Source organism: Lichenostomus cassidix, chromosome 1 (genome assembly GCF_008360975.1).
Source record: "Lichenostomus cassidix isolate B80296 chromosome 1, HeHo_3.0, whole genome shotgun sequence".
Classification (NCBI taxonomy): Eukaryota; Metazoa; Chordata; class Aves; order Passeriformes; family Meliphagidae; genus Lichenostomus; species Lichenostomus cassidix.
The window spans coordinates 20,850,153-20,872,860 of NC_139479.1; the positions used below are offsets into that span (position 1 = coordinate 20,850,153).

Below are 22,708 nucleotides of genomic sequence, written 5' to 3' on the forward strand. Positions count from 1 at the left end.
TGAACTCTGACGGCCTTGGTGCCATGGTGACTGCTCCAGGGAGCCTGTTCCAGTGACTGATCACCCTCTCATGCATCTTTGTTAATTAGCATAGTTGATTAGTGGTGCACTGTGTAGTAGAAACCAGAGGAAAAGTAATAACTAAGTTTTAATTTTTATTGTACTGCTGTACTTTCTTAAAAAGACCCCAAAGCAAACAACAAAAAATATCCCCAACAAAACCCCCCAGCACTTCAGTTAAAGCGTTACATTTCTTAAATTAAATTTCTACTTAAATTCCTACAGTAAATAACATTAACTGTTCAGAACAGTTGGTGGCTTTTTCTTGAAATGTGGTAGTTGTTCCTACAGAAGTGTACTGTTCTAACTAGTAGTATAGGTACAAGTGTTAAACCTACTTATGTGTGCACTTATCCAAGACATAGTACAGGGTCAGCAGATAATCATAATAGTAATAATAACAAAAACAACAGAAACTAGAGCTCTTTGATACCTAACTAAATCCTGTTGTTATGGTGGTACTGTTTTGATATCTGATCCTGGCATTTTAGCATATTGTGAAAACATACAAAACCAATGCTAACGATAGAGAAGGAAATATATATATTTAACTTGTACAAAATATAAAACTAGAATAATGTCCCCCAGGGTCTATCTTAAAAACTTACCACATAGGTTGCATTTTAAGCTATGACAACTGGTTTTGTTATATAATTGTAGCCAATAGCAACCCTACTACCAAAACACAAATAGGATTGAATGTTGCCTTTGTTGATCTGTGCCTAAACTTATAGGGGGCTGAAAACATTTAAAATTCTCTACAAGCTGCATGTATAATATTAACCTTTCCCAGCTGACAAATGAACTTAGGAAAATGGCTGGAAAGATAAGATGTTTCTTAGCATTGCGCTTAAAGCTGAACTAGAGCTAAACTAACATGCAAGTAATGTGACACTTTAGTATAGGAAGTTTAGTCATGTATTTATTTTTACTTAAAGTTTTGCTAGGAGTAGGGATTGTTTTATGTAAATTATTATCCTTGCCAGTGCCCATTAGTGTTGGAAAACAGTATCTTTACATGAGATAAGTCAGTGTGTTCAAGTAGATCTAAATGAGAGATGGTTCCTAAAGCAGCTTGGTTTTGCAGGATACCTTCACCATAACTCAAAGGCGTGTGGGACTGTACAGGCACAGACATGCCAGCTTGTGACCGTTTCTAGAGGGGTGAGAAGCAGTTTAGGCAACTGGGAATCAGACGTTGCTGCTTTTATAGCTGCCGTGTCCTTTATTTGAAGACTGCTGTGTTTTGTGCCACTTCTAAGCCATTCCTGCATGGCTGGCCATATCTCTGGTCTATAATATAGAAGAAATTAGCTTGTAGTTAAATTCGTTGTAGTGTTATGAGATTCACAAGAATTTCAGCATGTTTTCTTTCTCCCCAGTGTTACCTACTCATTGTTACAAGGTCAGAAGTCAAAAATGCACTCTTACTTTCATTTTATTGCACAAGTTGCCTAGGAGATGCCTGTTTCAAGAAAACTGGTGAGAGTTCCATGCTGGAGTTTGCTTATGTGCACACTGTCTTTTATATAAAACAGCTTCCTCTTTCTTCTGCATCCGAGCAAATAACACCAATTCAACTAAACATCAGTCCTCTCTAGATTGTCCTATGTTTTGGCTTAAGTACAGGAATTAATCTTCTTAGGCTATAACCTGGCAATCTTGTAAGCCTATTATCTGCTTCTGCGTAGTAGAAACTTACTTTTTTGTCATTCTCACTCTCCATCTGATTTTGGGAACAAAGAAGGAAGGGAAAATGCTGTCTTGCCCCTGTGTTCTGTATTTGTAATTTGTTCCAAAACTAAAAGAGATTAAGGATATTATTAGATTAACATACCCTATAAATGCAAATCTTGGACATAAGTAAAACAGCTCCTCATTGAGACTTAACTAACCATAAACAGAGTAAATAAGATTTGTCATATGCTTTAAAGCTAACATTTTAATTTAACAACAAGAAAAATTTTGGCAAGGACTTAACAAACATACTAACCCAGAGTCTGACTTCTGTTATTCCCTTGATTGATTTGCAAATTGCCCATCCACATGGTTGACTGTTGTTTTGGGTTAGAATAATCCAGAATCAGAGCTTAGTTCAGCATCGGTAGAACAGAGTTTTGTTTTTGTCGGTTTATTTTTTTATTTCTGTAGTGGCTACCACATTTCAAAATGCTATGGGCAACATTAACAATGATAATTTTTTCTCCTTGAGAAATTAACTAAGGAATGCTCCCAAGCTGAAAGATCCATGAGTTGATTTTAATATTGCACAGAAATTGCACACAAATGTAATCTAATTTTGGTGCTTATTTATTATTTGCCTGAGACCCAAAGCATTTGGTTATAAAAGAAAAAAACCAAAAAAACCAAAAAACCCACAAACCACATGCTTAACAAGTTAATCCAAAGAGTGTTCCAATTTCCCTTTTAATATTGTGGCTTTTGTTTTCTGACTGGCACACACTTAAAATTGTATAGAGAGCCTGTAGCAAGTGGAGAAGTTTGTTTTTATGGTACTGTGTTTGAAGGAGTGTAAAGGTTCTGTTCAGTGATTTTAAAGGTGCATACAGCAGCTTGACCATTTATAAAAATTACTATCTTTCTATGCCTAAATGCAGATTTTCAAGTCTGTTTATAGATGATAAGGATTTTATATTTGTTGGGTACCTAAACTGTTTTGTGTATAAAGTTACAATGATTTTGCTTTGAATGTAAATAGTAAAGTGTCATAAATGGAAAAGAATTTTGCACAAAGAAAAGGTACATCGAATTTTCCATTATAATAACACATTTTCCAGCTGCTGTATTCCAATTTTCTTTTTACTTAAGAAGAAAAACAGCATTAGCAACCCTGGATATATTATTCTGCATACTGGCAGTAGTATGTGTACCACTGTGTACCATCTTGGACCCAACTCTGCAGCTTTTGTTCTGAGTAGCTGTAATTCTTTCATGTAGCCTTGTTGTGAGTTGGCTAATTGAGCTCTTGAGGGTGGAATTTTTCAGAACATGTTAATTTGGATAGGGCAGTTTCTGTTCTCTGAATTCTTCTGGTGTATTTTCTCTGAGACACGATCCTGTTCTTGAATACTGGCACTTATACATTTAATGTTGGAGGAGGAGGGGTGGTTGTTATTATTTTAATTTTTTTTCTTTTATATTGACAACAGACCTTAATGGAGATGATAATTTCCACAATATGATTATTGCTGTTTTACAGACCAGGATCTATGTTAACTAAAACCACCAAAGCAATTAAGCCAAATGTCCTTCCAAATTTGTTGAATTCTTTATGGACATCTGGAAACTTGCTTCTTGAAAAACTTGCATCTAAGTGTACATTGCTCTTACTCAAGTACTTTTCCAAGCTATTGTTATATATAATAGCTGGATTTTTTAAAAATGTTTTCTTACTTTTCTTCCTGCTTCCCTTTGGAGATAGATGACAAATTTTTGTAAAAGTCATCAAATAAGTACTAATAGACTGTGTCTCATGAAACAGGTTTATTTCTAGTTCTTGAATGATTTCCTTTGGGCACCACTTATGGGTTAGCACTTCCATACATTACTTTTTTATCTGCTGTTACTTTTTGTGTTGGCTCTGCCTGTGTGTGGCTCTCTTGGATGAGTTTCTCATGCAGTTTGTTTCAGGGTAATGCAAGGCATTTGAGAGGAAATCCCACTTTCTTATTTGTCAGTCCAGTCTTTCTGTCTAACATGCATGTGAATTTAGTCATGACCTTTGTCATTATATAATATGGACAGTGTTACAGTGTCTCATTCTCCCAGCTCATTAATGTGTGTTCTCTGACCTGCTGTAATAGGTACCCCGTGTCACCTTTGCTCTCCAGAGGATGGGTTCATGCTAGTCCTTTGCAGCAGCCCTGTGCTCGCGGGTGCTGCACTTGCTGGGTTTGCTGCCAAGCAGCTCAGCCCTGGGCATTGATTGTCTGCTGTGCATAAATATGGGTTCACTAAGGTTCTCTTTCACAGTGTTACCATGTACAGAAAACAGCTTATTCATGTCAGGATGTCTTTTGGAACATTGTGTCTTCAAAATTATGTTCTGCTTTAATCGCTGCATTTGTGTGTAATGTAAACTGACACAGAGTACATACTCTAATAGACTATACCCTTATTTGATTACTGACTAGTGATAAGTGGGATTATCTTTTTGGGATTGGGATATTTTATGAGTTTGATACTGGTACTGGTCATTTGGGGACATTTCCAAGCAATAGGAAAAAATTGTGCTAGTACTGGAAGAATGGAGTGAAAGATAATGTGTGTTTAATGAAAAAAATTGGATTGTAGTGTGTTGGAAAGTTTGAAGTACAAGAAATTAATGGTTTAAGATGGAGCATGGGTATACTGAGACATATTTCATTTGAATAAATTGTTCTATGGTAATGCTATTTTTCTTTGTTTTGTAATTTACGCACAGAGACCTCCTTTGACCTGTCTCTTCAGGGCAAAAGAGTAGACTCACGCATGCCTGTAAAGTGACATAACCTTGGATAAAGTCAGCATTCTGCTGCAAGACCATCACTGCAAAAAGTTACACCATATGAAATGGTGGATCTTTTAATGCTAGGACTGAGTCTTCTCTATAGCATTATATTATTACTGGACTAACAAAATGTTCTTTGCTTTATGGCTCAGGGGAGATGGAGCCATAAAGAGCTTATCGCAATGTAATAAATTTCTAGTCTTTAAAAATTAAAAACAGTGTTTCATGGGGAACATGTCTCAGGAAAATGAAAGTATTTGGGCCACTAAGGTATTGTAGTATATCTAATTGCTATTGTGCTGCCTAATAACTTGCATTGTTATTATTGTTGTAGATCATATTTTTATTATATTTATCCTTCTCCCATTTTTAATTTGAATGTTTTCATTTTTCATGAGTGAAGCCATCTAGGAGTAAAGAGCAAGAAATACCATTGCTGTTCTGGTTTTGTGTGTTCTAAAACTTTAAACATTTTATGTGTCAGTTGATTGCAAATTGTACAGTGTTGTGAAATTTAATTTCTTGGAATGTGTGATTCAAAGTTGATTTGGCGTAGTTTGCTGTTTATCATGGCTTTGCCATTTTCAAAAGGGAAGGGAACTATTCCCCTTCATTCTTTTGCAACTTTTTACAGAGAGCAGGTAATTAGTATGTGCATTTAACAGTAGCAAGATAAAATTCTAGGTTCTTATGTTAAAAAAAAAGATTTGCATCTTAATACCACTTTTCATATAATGCCAGTTCTACTTTTTTATTTTAATTAGATAACTCTTCAAAGTCTTAACTTTGATTGCATCTTGGGAGGGGTCATAGCATTAGATTTTTTTTTTAATTTTATGTTTATTCTTGTTTTTTCTAAGACTGTGCTCTTAACTCTGCAGTTATCAGATATGGATATATGGATATCATTCCTTCGATATGTTAGTGTTGCCTTTGTCTCAAATATTTTTCATAAATAGAAGGTCTTTGAAATGTTCATCATAGTGCTAGGTTTTCTGTGTTGTTAAGTCATTTTTTGTTCTAGGTATCTGTTTTACACACTCTAGAACTTTTTTAATAATACTCCTTATATTTGGAAATTTTCCAGTGCTCTACAAAGCCCTACAATTCCTGTGTAAAGCTTTAGAGATACAGGGGATGTCTTTTCAAGTGTGTGTATATATACAAAGGAGAGGATTCTTTCCATTTAAATAATGGTTAAGATAATGAGCAGCTCTTTGGTAACTCTGAAGTTGTCAAGGGAAAAGGCCTTAAAGATATATGTCAAAAACTTCCTGAAGAAGTCTCAGCACAGTGGAGAGCTAACAGCAAAACTAGATTATGGGGTTTATGTTTATTAAACTAGGCCTTGTTTTGTCCGAATCAAAACTCCTGGCCTTAAGAGTTGGTGTTTCAGGATCTGTAGCTGGTACCTGTCTATGTTACACTGGTTAAAGTGCTCCCAACATAAATCCTTGTGTTTCCCTTGCCTTTCCCATAGGCTGTAATACACGATGTTAAATCGTGTGTTAGCATGGTTTTTGTCTCCTCATTCCCCTGGTTAATTGTGAAGTAGCTATACGTTCTAACTTAGAAGTTTCTACTAAGAGAGGAAAAAGAAAAACAATATTCTAAGATTTATCACAAAACTGTGGAACTTACCCCTCTCTTAACCCATTCCCTTTTCTAATACTGTAGTTCAACATTTAAATAGATTCATCTTCTCTTTTTCTTCTTACTGTTATAATTTCACCTTTCAGGGACTAAAAGAAGTATTCCTGTTTGACCCAGATGTTTCTGTATTTGTGTGTAAGAAGGCATAGTACTTATTTTCCTCTGGGTTCTTTTCAATAGATATTTAGTTTACCTTTCTCTTCATACTGTCTTGCATACTGAAAAAGTGAGCTTCAGTTCTCTGCTTTACATTCTAATTGTATATATAAGAAATTACATTTCATTGATAGTCTAACATTCCTAAGTATAGGTCAGGAGACTTACAATACAAAAAATACTTTCAAGTATTCTTGAACACGCATTCATTCTTTGAGGGTTGGATTCTACATATACCTTTCTTCTCTCCACCTATTTCTTTAAAGTAGTCTCCTTGTACTGTGAATTAAAAGCAGGCTTGCTTTAGAAAAACAAAACAACAAACCTCTGTAAGTTTAGGTTAAACTAGATCTGATCTGATTTTCCTAGAAATTATTCTCACTACCATCTTGAAATCATCATTTTATCTGAGTCATCTTGACTTGGCAACTGATTTAATACTGCATATCAGTAACTTTTCCCCAAAACCATGTTTTTTATGCCATTCTTTTTTTTTTAGAGGTGAGCATCGTGGAAATACATGATTCAGAAAGACTGTGTTTGTATTCATGAGTGGTTACAAGGTGCCTGATATGTAGGCAGTGTACCACATCAAAGGTGTAATGCAGAGTACCTTACTGATGCTGAATTGTCCATGGGTAGATGTAAAGGGGTTGGTTACAATATCCTACAGTTCTGTTTAAATAACAGTGGCAACTCCCTTCCTTCAAGCTATAAAAACGTAGTATTAAGGTAGGCCCAGAAGCATAAATCATGTATTCCACAAAATAATTTACAAATATCAATGATTACAGGTATCGTATAACTGTACTTAATGGGAGTCTAATTTTAGAAAATGTATTTCCCACTGTAATTGTCTATAGCGGAGTCTTGGAAACAATTGCAGACTATGAATGAAATTATTTTTTCGCAGAATGATGACGATGATGCAATTCAATGGCTTCAGAACTGAGTGTAGATGCTTCCTATATCCAGTTCAAGAGCTACTTAAGCTCCTCTGAGTCCATTGTAGGGAGTTAAATTCTCAAGAGACATGCTAGATTTTCTATAATTAATAATAAGGTAGAGAGTGCTGTTAGAAGAAATCCCTCTCCTTAAGAAAACAGCTTTAACTTTTGTGTAATTTCAATTTTATTCATTTGTTACTGGCAAAATTTTAAAGTTGTATAGGAGACAAGTTCATAACAGAAATGATGAGTGGCTGACAGCCCTGTAGCAATACCACCATGATCAGTGTCAACCTAACACAAGGAGAAAACCTCCAATCTGCTTATGACAAGGTCAATGACTAAAGCTACCCTTTGTATTAGAGAGGGTAGATAGTAGCCATAGTCAACAGTGTTTAGCTCTGTTTCCTTTGATTACAATGTTCTATACCATTGGATTCTTTTATTAATAGTTAGATTTCCTCTTCAGAAAATAGTAGAAAAGGTATTTCCGCTTGTTGATGGAATACCAATTTGCATTTTTGTGCAAAGTTTTTAATCTCTGTGAAAACTACTATCCAGAGGATGTTAGAAAGATGTGGCCTACAGTGCCTATGCCTCTTCTCAGAAAAGGTCCTTGGTTGACTAGCTGTTTTATTATTATTGCAACTTGTACACCTCAGTTATTTTTTCCTTACATTTAGGAAACCTGTAAGTTACCCTGTTTAACTGGATATGCAGCTCTAACTATATGCCTAGGATGTATTCTAAGAGTTTAAAAACATAATGGGTCAAAAAGTATAGGACTTTTTATCTAAAAGTCATTTAAGTTCAGTGGCTCAGTTTAATATATTCAGCAAATAAAGCCGACACTTTCACTGACTGTGGGAGAAAGGCTACTGGATTTTTTTCCCTTCTTTCATTTTTAGATAGAATGAAGGAAGTTTAGGCTATTTTTGTAAATAAAGTAAAAAATCTATCTGCCTATTGAGTAGATATTTTGCCAGCCTGTCTTTTGCAAGCACTGTTGCAGTAAAACTAAGCACACCCCAGCATAGTAACTCTTGTGTCAGGCTAATTAAATTTCAGCCACAGGAGAGTGAAGCTGTTTGTGTCTCAATGTAAACTTTGACCTCAGCTTGCAGAACTGAGGCAGAAGGGAAAAAGATTCAGGGAAAGTGGAATGACTTCTAGTGCAGTTCTCAGTATCTCTTGTTATTTTTATCACATTACTTGTGTGGAAGAATGAAAAGATGGACTGAAATTTCTTGCACTCTTTGAGTCTCTGAACACATGTTTTTGATTTCATTTAGCAAGATACATGGAAGTGTTTCTTGTAACTCTAAGCCGTCACACTCAAAACAGAGTTATAACATAATATTTCCATTATGACTAGAACCACTCTCTAGCAAAAGAAGATTCAGCCTCTTCCCTTTGAGATAGCTGAAAATATAACCCTAATAGCTACTGTCAGAGAGTGTCCTTCCAGCTTTCTATTTCTCCTGTTGTCCTCATGTGAATTGAGTTCACTGATATGTTAGTGAGTTTCTCTCTCTCAAGCCTTTTGTAATCACAGTATTCTTTCAGGATTGTAGTGTGAATAAGTTTTATGTCTTCTTATAAAACATCTCTGATACTATTTTATTATTTTTCCCCTGTTTTAAGCAAGAGATAGTAGTATTTAGGTTAGATGGATTTTGATGTTTGAAGACCTTATACTAGTTTAAAGTTGTCATAATGTGATAAAATAATACAAGGTCAGTTTGACCCAGGCATGGGAGTTAAGATTTCTCAATCATCTCCTCTTTGCCAAGGAAATGACACTCTTAGAAAAGCTTTAAAAGCTAAAATATTTTACTTGAAAGTGGGCACTGGATCTTGTGCTTCAGCCTTTAGGTACCTGATGTGTACCAAATTTTTAAGTGTTGTCTGTATCACTTCTGCTGCAATGAAATAATAGTGTGAAGTTGTTAGGAACCGATTATTGAGAGATGCCTTTATTCAAGTTGAGGTGCAAGCAAGATCATATGCCGAAGTCAATAGTATGGATTTTATTTAACAGTAGAATATTAGGTAGAGAGATAGAAAAGAGAGGAGACAGACAGACAGATTAAGCAGAATATAGTCACTACCCGTGGATCCAGCAACATCCCATCAGTCCTTCGTCACCCTGGGCTTGTTGGTTGTTAGGGTCCTGAGGTGGTTCAAAACCTTTCACTATTTATACATTTTAGCAAACAAAGGAATTAATGCTCATTGGCTACATAGCTCTGTTATTCTATTGGTTAAATGATTCCCTCACTTCTAATGCTAATTAATCCCGCACTCAGTCTTTCTGTGTTTTGAGTCAGTGGGTTTCCTGAGTCAGTGGGTTCTGATCTCCCCCTGCTGGACTTAGTCCAAGCTGATTTCAGCACAGTTGCTTGGTTGGTTTTCCTTGTCCATTATCAGTGATATAATCTTCTCCCCTAGGTTTGTTTACCTCCCTCTAGTATGAGATAGCACTCAGACAATAGTACCACCTTTATCTTTTCTCAAGTTCCCTTAAGGCTTAGTTTACCAAGTCCAAGTTCCAGGACTCAATGCAGTTATTTTTGGGGAAGAGGTCTTTCAGTGGTCGCAGAGGAGCAATTACTTTTTTTTACGCAATTTGCCACAATGGGCAGAATCCTTTGGTGGTAACCGTGTTTGAGTCAGGCAACCTTGATTTTTTTAGGTTGTTACAGCAGCATAGAGGTTGATGAAGTTTTTTACAGATGAATGTTCCTGGGGTGGTTTCAAACTGAGGTGATTTGAAACCCTTTCACAGGTATTTTGCGTAAGATGTTTAATTTTAAAGTGTCTCTTCCACGTTTTACAGGAGCTGTAGTTGGTGCCTCATATTCACATTTGTTTTTTGGGCTTCCTAATCAATCTGCATCTGCCATATTAAGTAGAGATTTTATATGATGGAAGGTAGAAATTTTGGGCAATAATTTCCACAACAGAAGGCTAACTTAAAATATTCTGGTAAGATTTTCCAGTTAATGAAAGCTAACATAGTCTTTTTTTAATGTTGTTGTCTATCCTAGTATTACTAGGTGGACTAAATAATCTGTGCAGAGAGGTTAAAGCCTTTTAACAAAATTTCAAATACATAGTAGGAGGAATACTGTGCAGCTCTTCAGCAGCAGGAATGAGAATCGGTGTGTAAATACTCAGGAAGAAAATGAATGTTATTAAAAATCCATTATTGTGTAGTAAACTCTGTAAGTGGCAGTTTATTGGGGAATGTTGTTACAAAGATCTGGTGGTGATACAGTCTGTCTGCACTTGAGTAGCAGACTGGCTTAACTTTCCATGAATAGAAGTTTCTTTTGCCATATGAGGTGTTCTCAGTACACAGCATCTGTGGTTCAGGTTCTGGACTACAAATGGTATTTTAGCTCAGAAACACAAAAGCCTAGTGTGTTGGATGGTGCTATGAGCAACCTGATCTAGTGAAAGGTGTCCCTGCCCCTGTCAGGGGCATTGGAATAGGTGGCATTTGAAAGGCTCATTACAATCTAAACCATTCTATGGTTTACATACCTATCTCTCAGTGGGTTTGATGGGGCTTACTTAAAAGCTTCTGTGGCCAAATATGTTTTTTTTTCATCCTGCCCATTATAAGCAAACTGATTATATTCTAAAGCAAATTTCAGTATTCCAGTATTTCTGTTCTTTTACCCATGGTGTTGGGAAACAAAGACACAATAATGTGTAATAATTCTAACTTTGCATGGTCCTTCTCTGGGCTGCAGGCTGTATTTGATCTGACTCAGTTAGGACCTGCCTCTGGCTTACTGCTAAGTCTGGAGGCAGGACAACTCTTGCTGTTATTTGGGGCTTTTCCGTACTCTGTGAGAATAGCCCTCTACTCTGATCCTCAGCTCCACATGGGAGGTAAGCACTGTGGTCATGCATCTTCAGAGAAGCCTATGGCTCACCTGCATGGAAGTCCACTGTTATGTCATGTTAGAAGTTCCTTTTATTGGTATCTGTATAATGAGATTGAGGTTTCTTCTACAGTTTTCAAACAAACAGTCATTGCAGCTCATAAAATATAATTTTCAGTTTTCTGTATCACACCTCATGAATCTCAAGGGTCTGATTCTTTTTTGTGTATTTTAGATTATAGTTAGGATAAGGAGTTCTTCATATACAACTATTAAAGAATTCTTATGATCAGGTCTTCTGACACTTTGCTCTTGAATGGAGATAGCCATGATGAAATGTCCTTGTTTTTGGAAAATCAAGCTGTTTGATGGTGTTTGATTTTCTGCTCTTGGGGTTATTTCCACAGAGAAATTACTCCATCAACAGCTTTACCTCAAAAAATTTAGGCACTCCTGAGTGGACAGAAGAGATTACCTTTATTAATCTGTAATTCTTTACCCTTTCTCTGTGGTTGTATGTTTGACACATTGCCACAATTAAGTTTAGAACATTGTCCAAGGCCACTGTGGAAAAGTAATGGTTTTGTTTTCTACTGAAGTCACTCTGTCTTTTGAAATGTTTTCACTGCTGAGGAAATGGACCTTTTGACAATATTACAGAAAGTGGTTTAGAAACATGTAACGCTTAAAATCAATCCTCTTGATTTTGTAACTTGATCAAGTCTTTATACATATATGTATATAAATTATCTCTTCCTGAGAATATATATGTATATTCTCAAAAAGACAAAAACTTTCTTAGAATAAGGAAATTGATATTAGAAGAGAATTGTGGTGTGCTGAAGAGAATTTTCTCTATGGTGTCATTTTGTTTTGGGTTTTTTTTTGGTTTTTTTTTGGTTTTTTTTTTTTTTGTTTTTAGGAAGGAATAAAATTTCCTGGCCCTTTTTTCTCCTTTCATGACTATTTTTTTTCCATTGTTACCCTTTTAGGTTGTGGGTTAAACGGAACAGCTTTGGGATATCTGTTTAAGGAAGGTTATGTTTCTTATAGATAGCTCTTCCCAGAGAAAGTGTATATTTGTATTGGCTTTGTGTGGCAAGGTTTTGGTAGCAGAGGGTTGGGGTGGAAGGGTGGGCTATAGGGTGGCTTCTGTGAGAAAATGCCAGATGCTTCCCCCTGTCTGGCAGAGCCAATATCACCCAGATCCAAGATGGACCTGCCACTGTCCAGGTCTGTGCTCATCAGCGACAGTGGAAGCACGTCTGGGATAACAGATTTAAGAAGGTGAAGAAAACCTGCTGAGCAACAGCAGCCAGGACAGAGGAGTTAGAATATGTGAGAAAAACAGGCCTGCAGACATTGAGGTTGGTGAAGAAGGAGGGGGAGGAGGTGCTCCAGGTGCTGGAGAAGTCCTACTCTGCAGAGGAAGGAGCAGCAGAGATGTGTGATGAACTGACTATGACCCTTCTTTCCTGTTCACCTGTGCTGCTGCAGGAGAGGAGGGAGAGAACTTGGGAATAAAGCTATACCCTGGAAGAAGGGACAGGTGTAGGGGAAAGTGTTTAAAGATTCGGTGTTATTTCTTATTCCCCTACTCTGATACAGTTTCCCCAAATTGTGTCTGTTTTGCCCCTGACAATAACTTGTGAGTGATCTCTCCGTGCCCTCATCTGGACCTATGAGTCTTTTGTTATATTTTCTTTCCCTTGTCCAGTTGAGAAGGGAAATGACAAAGTGGCTTGGGGCTTGAGTGGGTACCTGGCCCAGCCAGGGTCAACCTACCAGACTCTTAATAAAGAAGATACAATTGGTCATTCTTTTACTGGCTTAGATAACACAGTGACCCTTCTGGTTTCATCTACTTTGTGTGATAGTTTTATACAAGTGCCTTGGAGCACCCCATTTCAAAACAACTTTTTAAACCTTGTCTTGCAATCCTTGGGTCAATGAACTGCTGCTCTGTGTTGTCAGAAACATCTCAAGAAGAGGTACCCCCTTGGTGAAAGGCTAACTTCCTTGTGAACATGCTATAAGCTGATAGGGTGTTCAGAGATGGCAATTGTTCCTCCGGTTAAAAACATTGCTTGTATAAATTTCCATGATATATTAGCTCATATACTAATGACAGAGTAACTGTTGCCTGATGTGGGTCTCCCCAATACACACTTTAAGAAGCTGTGTCTCTGTAGACTGTAGATTTCCACCCAACAAGCAGGGTTTTCCAGTCACCGTATCAACTGCTGTTTGCATAGTTCCATCTTGAATGGTTAAGGCCCTGTGTGAGAGCCTAAGAAAGCATATCAGGCAGTTTATATGAATCAATAGCTTTCCTATTTTTAAACTAATGAGATGTTGTCACATAGATGATGCTTAATAAGTACAGTTTTGTATTAAGTTATGTATATTGCCTGCTATTTCAAAGTTGGATTCCCTCGTGCTTTGGAATTGAAGTACAGACTTCTCTTTAAGGTTTCACGTGCCATTTTACATCGGTGCCAGAGTATTTGCTTACAGCTCCACACCAGAAGAGAGTTGGCATGCTTTATTCATGAGCTGTTTCTTTCAATTCCTGGTGACATTAAAAAAGAAGGATAAGGTGTATATGTGAATACAAGCTAGCATTAAGACATGTCTGCTCTATTAACATAAACTAAAAGCCTTTTGCATTTGTTCAGAAGCTTCTTCCTCTCCTCATAGGAGTACCATGTTTCTCTGCATATAAAATGATAAATTGGCTTCCTCTGTAGTTGCCATTGAGGAATTCTGCCAGTAATATAGGCCCAGAGGGGCAAATATGTGATACTCATTTGGGAACAGTGCCATGCAGCTGCTATTGTTTGAGCGTCAAACTTACTTTATTTTAAAACCTGTTAGCAATAACTTGAATTCATGGCAGGATGTCTCATATCAGAGAAGGGCAAACAGACTGCACCAAGTTAGGCAGTTGGCAGCGTGTTTCTCTGGACTTGGTAAAGGAATCACAATGAAACATGTTCGTCTGCCTTGGAGTGTACTTATATTATTATTAAAGTACAACAGAAAAAAAGTAGGTTTGCAAAAATTAGAGCTCCAGAATAGACTTATACCTGCTCCTTACTAAAATGAATAATGGATCTTTTCAGTGCATTTTTCTAAGTGCTAATAAAAAATATAATGATTTACAAATTGTTAATTAAATTGTAAGCAGTAATTCTAATTTTCATCAATTATAGTAATTTTTTCTTTATCTTTGGAAGTTATGGTTTATCAATCATGTAAAAAGGTTTACTGAATAACTTGCTTTTTATAACTAGCTTATGATTTTGCAGTAGCCATTAGTTGCTGCTTGATGTTTATTTTAATAGATACTTCCCCTTCCTTTAACTTCCAGGGAATGATAAGATGAACTTAAATGGTACTAGTTATGAGAGTAGATCAGTGAAAAGGTACAAGACATGAATATGGCAGCAGAATTTCACTTGTGGCTTGGTGGTCCAAACTGCCTTTAGGTTCAGCCTGCCTGGTTGGGTACATCAGCCTTGACATTTAGGCATGGCTCAAATATTTCACTTGAGCATGTGTGAAAGCAGTGCTTATTTCCTCCTGTGACAGTGAAGTAGGTGTGTCTAAGATGATAAATTTAGATTTAAATTTTCTTCCTAAGCAAGTTCATGGGGAAGAAATGGGGGAATACTGCAGTAAAGAATAGAACATTATTTTTCCTCATGTACTTTCAGTGCTAAATATTTTGAACCACATCCCTTTAATGAGCCCTTAAGTCAAGAGGCTCCAGGTTGATTTGTATTCACTGGCTAGTACTCATCATGAGTTTTATTCTTGAAAAGACTTTTGCCTGTAAAACCCAGGCAAAAGTGTTATACAGTGCTGTACATACACCATAAAAGTAAATATATAAAAATGTGTGCTTGTATGCTTTATATATATGTACAAGCATATAAATGGTTTATCTGTATAAAAGTGTATATATGTGTATAACATAATAGCCTGACAAGTGTCAGGGGATGTTAGGAAAATAGTCTCAGGCCCTTAGGATGGATTGAAAGACTGAGTTTCATTTTCTGAACTTGTGCTGTAACTAATTGTAGGCTATTGTGCAAAAGGTAATTTCTGTTGCCTGCCTTCTTCATCCCTACTCTTACTGGGCTGCTGTAAGTGATTTCGAGGTCAGCTGTTAAAATGCTAGTTTTTTCTCTTATTAGCCATCATGAGTAACCATAATCATGCATTTTTAAACTGCATGGTAATGAAAGTGTGAATGGAAGGATGTTGAGGCGGAAGTGCAAGACTGGCTTTCTGACACAAATTGCAAGATAGTTGTCTGCTATAGATTATTTATTTAAAAAAAGAAAATCTTTAATTTCTGTTTGCTAACTCAGGAGGCTTGAGCTCTAATTCTTAAGTGATTCTGGATGGCTTAAACTAATTTTTGCAATTTCAAACCTAGTTCAGTGGCAATTGTATAATGGCATTGCTCATATTGGTTTTATCTGTGTTGTTTGAGGAAAGTCTCAGATGCTCTCTGAAAGAAATAAGGAAGAAAGAAGAATGGAGAATGAGCTATTCCCAATTGAGTGACATACACTATTGTTTTCTCAGTGACTATTTTTGGTTTTGTGCTTTGTGGGGGTTTTGGGTTTTTTGTTGAGATGTAATTTATAAGTTGTGGATAGTAATACCTTGACTTCTTTCTTCTTTGTGTTGAGAGGATGTTCCTTGTTCCATTCTAGGTTTGTCATTCAGAGACCTTTGGTTTCCCATTCTTTTCTCTTTTCCTGCTTACCAAAACCACCAGTAGAATATTGCAAATTTATGGATAGCCATGTGGCTTCTACCTTGCCAGTGGTGCTTCCTAAAATCTGTGGTAGTGCACATACCATTTGGAAATGTGTTAAATGGCTCACTGTTTGATACTCATGTCCTCAGTTGTTGAAATCCACATATTTCAAGAATTGGTTCATTTGTGTAAGTGAATGAGCTAAAAGCATGTACTGTATGTGGGGAGAGATCTCTTTGGAGTACAGAGACTCACTTTCACTTACTGAAAGATATCCATTCCCTGGCTTTTGTGCAGTGCTGCAGCATTTGTTATACTCCTGAGTCTCACAGACTTGACACCACTAGTCAGTGAGCTGCTCAGCCATGTCTTTTGTGTGCTTGGGAGAGGGGGAGGAAAAAGAACCATGAATACATGATTTTGCTGATGTTGAAATAGGTGGACATGAGGATCAATGACTGAGCATGTGATACTCAGGACTAGAAACAGCTAGTGTTTCTGATAGGAAATCTGTCACTATTTTGGCTTTGCCATTACTGTATTTAAATCCCATATTCTTTAACACTGTTCAGTTGACAGTGGGAGAATAAACACACAAAAGCCTTTGTTATATCCAAACCCAGAAATGAGAGAAAATATGGGTGTTGTTACTATTACTCTATATGTGGAGGAAATATCTAATCTTGATTGATCTAGTCCTGATTGCCCCCATTTCAGCTCTTGGATCATTTCTTTGCAAGTTAACAGTTTAGACTGTGCTAAATGCCACCAAATGAGTTGCAAAAGCGAAGGAAGATTTCACACTTCTATAATTATGTTCTGTTTTATAATTATACTTATCTCTTGTACCCCCACTGAGCATTTCAGTAATTTGTATGTTTTATTTACACTGTTGCGTACCTTAAAGAGATTATAGGAATAATGTGAAAGACTGATAGGAAAACAAAATGATAGTCACCTGTGTGTTCATTCAGTATTGATGGTGACAAAATCTAATGAGTTTTTCTCAGTCCTGGGGCAAAATGTTGGTAAAAATTACTGATTGCATTTGAATTTGTCTAAATTGAATACTGAAAATGTTTCTCTTCTAGACTTTAATAGAAATCTGCCTCACAGGTATGAACACAAGAAACATGTTGCTTGACTTAAAATTATTCTCTTTAACCACTTTTCTATCCCTAAAATAAAAAAAAAGTGAAAAGATTAAAAAAAGTCTTTCAGAGTTCAGTTATCCAGAGTCTGATTTTGAATTACTGAAATATATTGAATGCACACAATTAGAACTGATTAAGATGGTTTAGACTCCTAGCAGAAGGATAAATCATGGATGTATTTCATCTGGGTAGCTTATTGAGATGGGTTATTCAAAAAAAGAACTCAAAACTAATGACTAAGGTAAGCTGTGGCTAAAAAGAGATTTCATGCCTACTAATCTCATCTCCTTGATAAACTAAAGATTATTTTAGAATAAAAATATCATTATATTAAATTTGAAGGTGCATAACCTGAAAAAATGAAGTTCCATATTCATGAAGTCATAATTTTCTGTCTTAAGCTGTTTTTCTGTGTAAGAAGGTGATAAAGATGAGGCTTACATATTGTTATAATGTTTGCTCTATCCCCAGTCTAGGTAGCTCTGCACATCTAGTTGTGACTCTGCAGGGATTGGAGCAGATCATGCACTCCAGATATTCACTGTGGTGTGTTGCCAAGTGACCTGTAGGTCTTTCTGAATATATGTCAACATGTTTTTGTGCCAGATCACAAATTGAGTAATCCAGTACCTCTGTCATTCTTGTCACTTTATTTGTATTTATTGTGACTGGCTTTTGCACACTCTAAACAATACCAGTGGAGTTGACTCTGCTTTTCTATAGAAGAAGGGTCACTATAAAAATGACTAGAAGATGATGTGTGACTAGGGAATGAATAACACTCATTCCCAGTGAAATATAGTGAGCGGATGGACACTATGTTGTGCTGATAATGTCCGTGTACAAGACTTATCAAGAGATACATCTAGAAATAAAAAGAGTATTTTGAAAGCTTACACATTTATCAGAAATTGCAGGAGCTAAGAATTCTTGGTTCTCCTCCCCGTTGTTAGAACAGGCCACTGCCACATGGTGTCCTGTTGTGCTCTCACAGCTTGTATTCCTGATGGAGGCTAGCAGCAGGGACTGGATTCACTTGCTGGAATGTGTGTGTGAGTGTGAAACACTTGGGATACTGTAGGACATCTGGCTACTCATGCCATAAAGTGTGAGTCTTGCCCAAATTACCTTTTTAACATTAGATGTGTGTATGTCTTGGACATACCAGAGTAAATACCAATAGGTGCCTATAATTATGCACTTGAGTTGAACTTCTAATGAACTTCTCATTCCTCTTTCTTGTTTCATTTCATCAATGGGTTTTATTCATGTGCAGGAGTTAGATATAATTTCTTTTGTATAGTAGATTTATAGCAGTATGAAATTATGCTTCACTGATATATTTAAACTCTGATCAATACTTTTAACTGTTTGTAGTGTCTTTTCTTAGTGTTACAATGGTGAAAAAGCTAGCCTGCCTTTTTTTTTTGAGATTGCACCTTTCCAATAGGAATAAGTAATCTTGAAGTTGTAGCATTATTTGGTGTTTATTTACTGCTCTTTAATTATAAGGGGAACCTATAAATCTTCCTTTGTCTTCAATCAAAAGAAACATATCCTTATCTCTTATACATGTATGTAGGAAATGCAGCTTTATCAGCAGTGATCTTCTCAAATTTCAGTTGAACATTTTGCAGTGTATGTGTGCATAATTTTTTCCTCAGATTTCAGATTTTATTCATGTACTGTAGTTAAACATATGTATTTCAGCAAATAAAATGTCCACATCCATGCTATTGTCATCTACTAATGAAAGTTAAAATCATGTGGATTCTCAAGCAAGGCAAATGTTTAGAATCCTGCAAGAGGTCATGAATCTTGAAATTATGTTAATTTTCATTGCAGCTACATCTTTGTCCAGTGTCCAAATGCAATGACTTAAGGCAGAGTGAAAATGATCTCTTTGAAAGAAAAGTTGAATGTTTTGTAAGCCACATCTTTTAACTATAATTAATCAAGGGAGGGAAGGAAAGAAGGCTCTCTGACATCCTGCTTGTTCAGGCACACACATTGCTTTGCAGGACTTAGATATATTTAAATTAAATGTAGGGCTCAAATATGGCAGGGTTCAAATATGGTATGTTGACTAGTTTGGGGGTGTTCTTGTTTGTTTGGTTCGTGTTTTGTTTTGTTTCTCACTCAGCACCTTGAAAACTAAGTTCTAACACAGTGTAAGTAAGCAATTACCTGTTTTGATAGGTTTACCTCAAACTTGTTTGTGAGTGCTCTTCCACTGACAGACTGCAACATTGCATGAAAGACTGCTTTTAGGTCTGCAACCTGGACGTCATTAAGCTTTTTTTAAGGAAAATAAATAAAATTTCATTCATGTGTCAGCTATGTAATACTTAAAATGCAGGAGGATATTTAGCTATAGAGTTGAACCTTTCACTTTGAAATAGATTAACATATAATTATTGTAGAGACCCATAGGAGAATTTCCATGTTCTAGAATTTTTTGTTTCCTTACTTTAATTCTGCTTATCTTGCTATGTACTATTTAATAGCATGAGGATTTAGTTTAAAGGATTTTCAGTTTAAAATTTTTAACTTGGGGTAAGAATTTTATGTCCTTCATTGGGTGAGTCTGAGATATAGAAGAAAAACCAGTTTATCAAAAAGAAAGTGAGAACTGTCAATTTTAAAAATTGTATTCTTAATTTACCTTCCTAGCTTGCAGACAGAGAGTGCCACCTGGTATTTTTAAGCAAACTGGAGGAATTTTTGTTACTGTTCTTTTTTCTTTTCTCCTTCTTCATGTTAGCATTCTTATCACTTTTCAGAGCCCATTTTCATGTGTTTCTGCTGTGATACTTTTCGTCTGTGTATGAAGGATCTCCAAGATCACTTGTAATTTTTTTTTCCCTAAGTGTAGTTGTTTAAGGAGCATTTACAAAGAGTAGTACAAGTGGGGTTTTTTTTTGCTTCTATTTTTAAGGTAAGAGGTTTTTGGTGAACCCTTTGCTGCCTTGTTAAACACTCCAGACAAGTATGTTGGGTCCTTATCTGATCTTTTGGCTCAACATGCCCTCTAGTTACTGAAGGCGAACATGGACTAGAGCACTCTGGCATTTGGCAGAGAATGTATTCTTCACTGCTGTATATTCACATGATGGTGAAATGGCCCCTGTGTTTCTCATTTGCTTTCAGATAGAATTGTCTGCTGATCTCAGGACAACAGAAGCAGGGAGCATTTGTCAGACTGCAGGGAAGGTCTTGGTGTGTACTGTAGTCATGGGCTCTGTGTTTCTTTCTTCAGATTGTTCATAGTATCTATGTTAAAGCTTAAAGTGTATCACTCCTGCATAATTCTTACATGTTCTGAAAGTGAGGCAGTATCCACACGAATAATTTCACTATTTTATTATCTCCATTAAAATATTTTTATATGGCAGAGGACATCTTGATAAGTGAAGTTCCTAGTTTCTCTAAATTAATCTCATAAGAGCAACTTATTTCTTCCCTTACTTTTGCCTTTCATTGCTAGAGTGATAGTAATAAACATATCTTTGGAGATACAGAAGGCAGAGGCATGCATGAGAAGGAAATTAAAGCTTGGTTAACAGCAGCCAACTTTTCAAAGGACACTGTTTAAAAAGATAAACAGACTGGTAGAAAAGCCAGTGTTCAAGATCTTTGCTGAAATGAAGCTGAGAGCTGAAAGCACCTTTTTTTCATATATTAGTGTTAAATTGAATGTTAATGACCTTTTTTAAAAATTTGTTGGGGCAGGAGGGGAGGAAAGGAAGGATTGTTTGTTTGTATTTTAAAAAAACCAACTTTAAACTTAAAACCGCCTTTCACATATAAGCTGATAGTGTCACTAACAAAATTCAGTCTGAAGTTTACTCTTGTCTGAAATCCCCTGCAAATACAAGTTGGGTGTGTTTTACTTGAGTTTCCTTGTAAATGCAGTGGTGCCAGCAGCACTGTAATAATGACCATAATGTCTTTGAAGACACTCAGAATCTTCCGCTCAAAGACACTCTTAAATAATTTAATCTTTCTTTTTTCAATTTACATGGAATATGTAATGACATCCCCCAAGTACCAGATTTCCTTCCTTCCTTTCTTTTCTTTCTCATGAAAAGCATAGAGTATTTTAATTAAGACACTGCTTGCTAACTTGGATAGTAAAGAAAGGTGATGAAAGAGCAGGTCCAGAGAGTTATTTTTTGAGACCCTTAGTTACCTTTTCTTAATGCAGAAATGATAGCTTGAAAACTCTAGGTACCTCCAAGGTGATCCTAGAAGCCTTGGTTCCCTCCTGCAAATACAGGGAGGCATTTTATCCCCTTTGCTACATGCCCTCTGACTCCTGGCAGTTCATTCTCTGGCCGTTTATTGTAGTCCATTTGCAAGACCAGCTGCCTACCTGTCTTTGCATAAGTTTAATTTTTTTTTTCTTTTTTTTTTTTTTTAACAGATACTGAAACTCTCTATTCAGTAGTGTTTGAACAGATCTGTCAGCAATTCGGAAAGACCTATGACTGGAATGTGAAATCCTTGGTTATGGGTAAACAAGCCTTAGAAGTAGCTCAGATTATTCGAGAAGCTGTAGATCTTCCACTAACCAATGAAGAATTCTTAAGTGAGAGTAAAAGGAGGCAGGAGAAGATATTCCCTACTGCTGAGTTGATGCCAGGTATGTTTCTTTGCAATATTTATAAATTGTGTATGAAATTATTTAAATGCTAATTAAGGCAGGATTTGTAATCTGCCTTCCGCAAAGCAGTTGCTCTTAACAGATTATGTTTCATCGCTGTTGTTTTAGAAAATTTACTAAAATCTGCCTGTTTATTTACCTGTTTAAAAGGATAATTGACCTGTTAAAGCTGACAGATTTTTTTTTCCCTGTTAACTTGGAGAAAAGCTTTTTTTCACATTTTTAAAAGAACAAAAAGACTAGATACATGTGCATAAATTCTGTTTTGTAAACTAGACTTTCTTTATAGTTGTTGTTATGAACTGTGTTTTCCCTGGCTGTGAGCATAGTCTGACTTTGTTAAGCACAGATACCTTTTCCTGCACATTTAAAAGTATATGAACCCATGGGTTATTTCAGTTGGGATTAATCTTGCCTAACTTGAAAATTGTAATTCAAGTACAGTGTTTGAGTGTGTTACTGAAGAGGGAGGATTTTTCAAGTTATCCTAAGACAGGTGAGTTTTGTTACCTTCTGATGATATGTGTCTTTTACCAGTGATTCTGCAGGATGCCCAAATGAGTAGCTGCAACCAGGAAACTCAAGATAAGCAAAAGGATGAACCTTACCTGTAGTGTGAATGCATACTTTTGTATTCAATTACATTTAGGTCGGAAATGCTTAGAGAGAATTCTTTAGCCATGCAAGACTATCAGTACCTAAAGCTAGGATTGCTGCTAACTTTATGTACAATGTTAAACTTTCTGGAGCAAATATCAATAATTTATGAAGGGAAAAAAATAGGAGAGTAGAATAGAATATAAAAAAGGAATATATATATTTTTTTATATTCTATTCTAGAGGAATAGAATATTTAAAAAGTCCTAGAAGTGAAATAACTGTATGTTAT

At 36.2% G+C, this 22,708-nt stretch overlaps 1 protein-coding gene across 1 annotated transcript in view; it reads left to right on the forward strand.

The window, feature by feature from the left end:
- The window catches only part of PUDP (pseudouridine 5'-phosphatase), a 68,194-nt gene that overhangs the window by 3,852 nt on the left and 41,634 nt on the right, over positions 1–22,708 (forward strand). The window contains exon 2 of the mRNA XM_085052635.1: positions 21,580–21,798. Coding sequence (XP_084908761.1) covers positions 21,580–21,798 — 219 coding nt within the window. The remainder of the gene's footprint in view (positions 1–21,579; positions 21,799–22,708) is intronic.